The sequence below is a fragment of the Miscanthus floridulus genome, unplaced genomic scaffold (genome assembly GCF_019320115.1).
Source record: "Miscanthus floridulus cultivar M001 unplaced genomic scaffold, ASM1932011v1 fs_365_4_5, whole genome shotgun sequence".
Lineage (NCBI taxonomy): Eukaryota > Viridiplantae > Streptophyta > Magnoliopsida > Poales > Poaceae > Miscanthus > Miscanthus floridulus.
Window position 1 is genome coordinate 47135 of NW_027096650.1, and position 6510 is coordinate 53644.

At 45.4% G+C, this 6510-nt stretch overlaps 1 protein-coding gene across 1 annotated transcript; it reads left to right on the forward strand.

The window, feature by feature from the left end:
- Window positions 1-3344: 3344 nt before the first annotated feature.
- Window positions 3345-5255, forward strand: LOC136531517 (protein CANDIDATE G-PROTEIN COUPLED RECEPTOR 7-like). Its single transcript, XM_066524170.1, has one exon. It carries the CDS (start codon window positions 3519-3521, stop codon window positions 4905-4907), a length of 1389 nt encoding a protein of 462 aa, XP_066380267.1. The 5' UTR covers window positions 3345-3518; the 3' UTR covers window positions 4908-5255.
- The last annotated feature ends 1255 nt before the right edge of the window (window positions 5256-6510 follow it).

The following is a 6510-nucleotide window of genomic DNA, read 5'->3' on the forward strand; positions in this document are numbered from 1 at the left end:
TTTTCTCTCTACGTTTGAAAAGTTATTTAAGTGTAAAAATAATTTTCTACATTTTTATACCCTCCAACAGATTTTGTCATATACACACTCTAAAGAGCCATTCTCATACCTCATCTTTGGCTAACGAGAAATCTTATAGAGAATATCTATATTTAAAGATCTGATTAAAGGAGCTATTGGATGATATTTTTATCAAAACCTTTATTCCTATAAATTAGAAAGAATATAAAAAATCTCTTGGAGTTGCTTTTAGATTCTCAAAATGCTTATCCCCTACAATAGACCCGCTATAAATCAGGCTCTTCATATATTTACATGGGTTGTTCTGACTCAATAAACTTTGAAAGAAAAAAGAAGGTTGAAATATATTTGCAAATACGTCTTTCTTCTTCCTTGAGTTGATGGCAATGGCTAGCGGTTGGGGTGCTCGGCATGCCGTCTACCGCTACGAGTCAGTGACAACAATGGTAGAGCGAAACAACATAGTGGCACAGCAAGCATTTGCGGCACAACCTTCGCAGTCAGACGCTGTGATGGCAGTGCGACTGTACGATTGATTGCCCTCGAGGAATGGGATGCCCTCGCAGGGGAGGGGATTTGGTCGCACGCACAAACACCCCTGGTCAAAGGTTGGTGAGCAACGTCGTCTCTGGAAATATACTGAACGATTTTTACGGGATGGAGTTGAGGGGAAAAATGAAGAACAAGAAAGAAAAGTTGTTAGACGTGTTTTGATGCCCAAAATTGCAAAACCAGTGTCAATAGTGAGGATGTAGACTCTCTAAATCCTTATTTAGAGAGCCATTTAAATAAAAAATATTCTATGTATTTTTCTATATTCCAACATCTTATTTCTGTATCTTGTGTGTATTTAGCTAGCAAAAAATAGGAATATGTGATGACAATATCTAGGGACTTATTGAAGTTGTTGGAGTGGTTTTTTCCACCATAATCTCTATCCTATCAATATGAAAAGGATATTAAAAAAACTCTTAAGTTACTTCTAACCATTAGCGATGTCTAAAAGGAGTGCTAGAACAGAGACCCTGAAATAGGGAAGATAGATAGAGTTAATCAAGTTGTTTGATTAACTTGCTAACCTGTAGCCTGTAAACTTGCTAGAACAGACCTAGAGTGAAGGAAGGTAGATTGAGTTAATCAAGTTGTTTAATCAACTTGCTAACCGGTAACCTATAAACTAATCGGTTTGCTTAGAGAAGGAGACTAAAGCACTACTTCCAACAAACCTCTTTACATATAATCTTTTCTAGACCATGTTGATCATGGATCTCAAAGCACGCCGTGCCAACACCGACAATGAAACGTCAACCGCCATTTTCATCCATGGGAAAAATAGAGACAAGACAAAACTACCGGTACTAGTTGGCTATTTCTTCTCTTTACATATAGAAGGATGTTTGGTACTAGTTGGCCATTTCTTCCGTGAGTACACGTAGGAGTTGTTTGCAACCGCTTTGCTCTATGTTTTTTTAGCTAAACGGTCTTAGCTTCATGCACTCTTTTCAAGGAAAGATGGTAGAGTTATGAGAGCAGCTAAAGAGAAGTTCCACAAACTACAGTTTTTTTGAGCTACTCCACGGTAGAGTTTGTGAAGCAGTTCCAAACACCCCCATAATATCGGGGGGAGTTGTCTTTGCAGGTGCACTAATTTACCTATTATGGGGGTATTTGGGAATGCTCCACTCCACGTTTTTTCAGCTTCGCTCCACATTTTTTAGCCAAATAGTTTCGGCTCCACACACTCTTATCGAGGAAAAAGGATGGAGTTGTGAGAGCACCTAAGAGATGATCCACAAACTCTAGATTTTTTATGGAGTTGCTCTACGGTGGAGTTTGTGGAGCAGTACCAAACACCCCCTATAGAGTAGTTGTAGAAGGAAAAAAAGAAAGAGTAAAATTTCACCATTTTAGCTCTTAAGGCTCAAAAAGAAGGTCTAAACTCTAAAACGCTAAGTTAGCAACCTCACAAAAACTCTAGGCCATACAAATGAGCAACTCTAGACCACCCGAGTGAGCTAAAGTGGTTTAAAATTTTAGTCCTTAACTTTAGCTCACTAAACTTTAGACAAAGAATCTAAATAAGCCCTAGCGGATGCATGGTCCATGCTATTATACACCGTACACGCACATTTTTTTTTATCAAGTACCCTCATTTCACGCCTAGCTTCGGCAGCGAAATGACGCTTACAACCCACAGATGCTAACTGTAGTCCCAACGATCTTCTTCAATGCATAAGTGACCCACCTATGTCGCCTCCTCTGCCGTTAGCTCTGATCATATAACATCCATCTTCTCCATCTCAAGCCAACGCCTTCGTCGTTGGCACCACCCAACCGGTCTCTCCCATTGCGCAACAGACGACGTTGCGGTAACCCCGCCCCCATGGATGTCTCGATCGCTACCACTGCAAGTTTGTCAGTCTTTGGCCCCTTTTATAGTTGGAGAACACATCATCAACCCAAAACCCTAACCACTAGCATTGGGCGGGGTTGTCAGACTTCATTAAATCTGCTCAATTCGCACCTCAAGATCGTTGGATTTGCTCGATTACAACAGTAGAGTTGGGTGGAAAAAAAGAGTGAGTGAGAGGGAGCCAGGAAGGTGAAGAAGACCAGCTAAGACAGAACGAGCATTAAGATACCTAACCACAAGATAATGACATAACGGCCCCATGTGTGTATGGCGTGTAAGTAGATTTTTTTTAAGAGAATGATATTGAAACCATATGTTCTACTCCCTTGTCCCAAGACAAGTGTCATTTTTATTTTTCGAAAAGTCAAATGTTTTAACTTTGACCAATTATATATAAGAAAAAGTTAATATTATGATGCAAAATTAGTAACATTAAATAAATCGTTGAATATATTTTTATAATAAATTTATTTGAAGATATAAATTTTGCTATATTTTTTATAAACATAGTCGAAGTTAAGAAAGTTTGATCAACACATATCCTGTGACGACACTTGTTTGTGATGGATGAGACGAATTGGAGGAAACTCGAGAGTCAACGTAGAGATGTGCCGAGGTTCAATCCAACCGTGAGAGAGTTATCGGGCAATTTGCAGCGGTATTTTCTACTGATCGTTGTAATCGTGTTCATTTTCTGAGCAAGCTAAGCTAAGCATAATTATTTTCTTGCGTTCAAAAAGCATAATTATTTTCTCTTTTTTTCTATATTTTTATATTCTAAAAAAACGCTTCGAAATGTAAAAGGGAGACGCACAAGGCACGACTGCACTGCACGAGCCACGAGGCGCGAAGTGCTGCGTCGCCGCGCGTTGTCGCCACTCGCCAGGCGGAGCGGACTGCGGACCCGGAGGGAGTTGGCAACCCACCAGCGCGTCCCGTCGCCTTTACCGACCCACCACGCCATCCCCTCCCCACGAGCCGCTCGCTCGCTCACCCTCCAAATCCCAAATCCCACCGCAGGCCACCGCACCACCGCCGCCTATCGCCCCAACCCCCGGCCCCCCAGATCGCGGCGGCACCCATAATGGCTGCCTCGCCGTTGCCGCGCGCCGCGGCGCTCCGGAGGCCCTCCCTGACCGCCCTCCTCTTCCTCGTCGCCGCGATGGTGTCGGTTCCGCCCGTGGCGGCCGAGATCCGGGAGACCGCGATCCGGGCCGACCCGCGCAGCATCATCCCGCTGGACGAGTTCGGCTTCTCCCACTCGGGCGTGCTGGAGCTCAACGTCTCCGGCATCGCCTTCGACCCGCAGGCCTCCGCGGAGCTGGACCTCTCCCAGCTCGGCTTCTTCCTCTCCACGCTCGACGCCTGGGTCCACGTCCTCCGCCAGCTCCAGGACCTCGACGTCACCTGCGCGCTCCAGTCCGAGCTCGTCAAGCTCGCCTTCTCTTTCGACCGCCTCCGCCCGCCCTCCAACCCCGCCGGCGTCGAGGTCGCCCGCTCCTCCTCCTTCTCCACCGCCTTCCGCGTCAACGAGCCCGGCCAGTACACGCTCGTCTTCGCCAACTGCCTCGGCGGCGGCCTCAAGGTCGACATGGACGTCCGCTCCGCCATGTACAACGTCGACCCGGCCACCGGGGAGCGCCAGTACCTCTCCGCGGGGGCCTCCGCGCTGCCCTCCTTCTACTTCCTCTTCTGCCTCGCCTACGCCGGCCTCGCCGCTGCCTGGGTCGCCATCCTCCTCCGCAAGCGGGCCGCCGTCTTCCGGATCCACTACTTCATGCTCGCCGTGCTCGTGCTCAAGGCGCTCAACCTCCTCGCCGAGGCCGAGGACAAGTCATGCATTGAGCGCACCGGCACCGCCCATGGATGGGACGTCCTCTTCTACATCTTCAGCTTCCTCAAGGGGATCTCGCTCTTCACGCTTATAGTGCTCATCGGCACCGGCTGGTCCTTCCTCAAGCCCTACCTGGCCGACCGAGAGAAGAAGGTGCTTATGGTGGTCATCCCCCTGCAGGTTGTAGCTAACATCGCGCAGGTGGTGATTGACGAATCTGGACCCTATGCCCGGGACTGGGTCACCTGGAAGCAGATTTTCTTGCTGGTCGATGTGGTCTGCTGTTGTGCTGTGCTCTTCCCGATTGTGTGGTCCATTAAGAACCTCCGGGAGGCTGCTCGCTCGGACGGGAAGGCCGCCGTGAACCTCATGAAGCTCACCCTCTTCCGCCAGTACTATGTGGTCGTCATCTGCTACATTTACTTCACGCGTGTCGTGGTGTATGCGCTACAGACCATCACCTCGTACCGGTACCTGTGGACTAGCGTCGTGGCAGGGGAGCTCGCGACGCTCGCGTTCTATGTCTTTACTGGGTACAAGTTCAGGCCTGAGGTGCATAACCCATACTTTGCCATTGATGATGAGGAAGAGGAGGCTGCAGCTGAGGCGCTAAAGTTGGATGATGAATTTGAGCTATGAGGGGTTAGGGATTGGCATCTCCTCCGTGCCAATGGTGATATTGGTGCTGTATGTCCCACCACAGGACAAGTGGCATAGACTGGTATCTTTAGTCCATATCCTTTTGTTTCTCCTTTTGAGTTGGCTACATTTTGTCTTACTGTAATTGGGTATTGACAACAACCCTGTGTGTGTTAAGCAATGCAGCTTGGCTTTGCCTTAAATTTTATACACAATCATTGAGATGAGCTGTTTTCATTCTAGATGTTCACTTTGTTTACATAGTTGAAACTGACGTTACGATACTGAATGTACGTACTTCTGAGTTCTGACTTGCTCAAGATTATATGTATACTTTCATTTTGCTCTTATGCTATAGGAACCCCTACTTTTTATGTGGCAGGAAAAATGTTTACCTAATATTCAAGTGTGACGTTTCCTATGTTTGCTACTTCACTCAGAAAACAAAGATTCTGTTGCCACAAAATTACCTACAGGGAGTCGCAGATGCTGTTTAGTTGTGTAATTTGCATTAGGGCCTGTTTGGAACAATGGGGATTGCTCTACAAACTTTTAGATTTCAAAAGGATTTGGAATTTGGATCCCAATTCCAAAGTCCAAATAGACCCTTAGTGTCACTGTCACCTAGTCACATGTCTCATGTGTATATTGCCTTGTTGTGTCCCCTTCTTGTTGCATATGTTTGGAATATTATGATGAATGTTTCACATAAGAAGCTGACTTGTGTACTTTGGTGTTGTGAATTGTAACGGTGCATAATTTATGCAGAGTATGCGACTATGCTGTTGTCCTCAAGAAACTTGCCCACTTTCGTCAGTTTTTATAGTTTTGCATATCTAGGGCTGCGATGAGGGCACATCAGAAGTTCAGAGTTTTGACTTGGGCTGAGATATTAGGACATTCCAATTATTTAGAAACAGGTCCAATGGTCCAGTTTTCTCTTTAGCCTAGTAATAAACACTTATGGTAATTTTGAAATTAGTTGGTACCACAATTTTATTATTATTCCTTTTTCATTTATTGCTTACTTGAAGTTGATCTGGACTTTGTATAAAAGTATCTCATATTGTACATCTGATGGGAATTGAATGTTCAAAATCCTTCTCTTCTTGACCCTATGACCCTGGAATTCTCTTTCATCCTTCTATTAGTGGCCTGGTATCTCTTCAACACCTGATCATTTGACTGGGAGCCTCTTTTACATTGTCTGAGACTGTAAGTCACTACTCTACTCACTTTGTAGTTTGAAGATTCCGTTGAAGTATTGCATATTAGAAGAAAGAGCCCAGTTGCATTAATGTTTGAACTAGGATGTGTTTTCAAATTTTAGAACTGTTGAGAGGAGGGAGGGAGAAGCAGGGGCACACTTGACAATGATAGACTGTTACTAGCAGGGGCGAATCTAGGCTAGATGATCATCGGGGTCTTGTCTGAAAATAGGAGGGGTCATTAGGAATTATTAGCACTATATGCACTAATTTTCCATTGGAATCCTCAAAATCCGTCGGGGTTGACTGACCCTGGTGACAGTGTATCTTAGAACAATGTTCCGTGTTATTTCAACTACTGGTTGACATAATGTAAGGTAGCTCTTTTCATCGTC

Bases quoted from the DNA above. Each gene is read 5' to 3' on its own strand.
- LOC136531517 (XM_066524170.1), top strand. From the start codon at position 3,519: ATGGCTGCCTCGCCGTTGCCGCGCGCCGCGGCGCTCCGGAGGCCCTCC.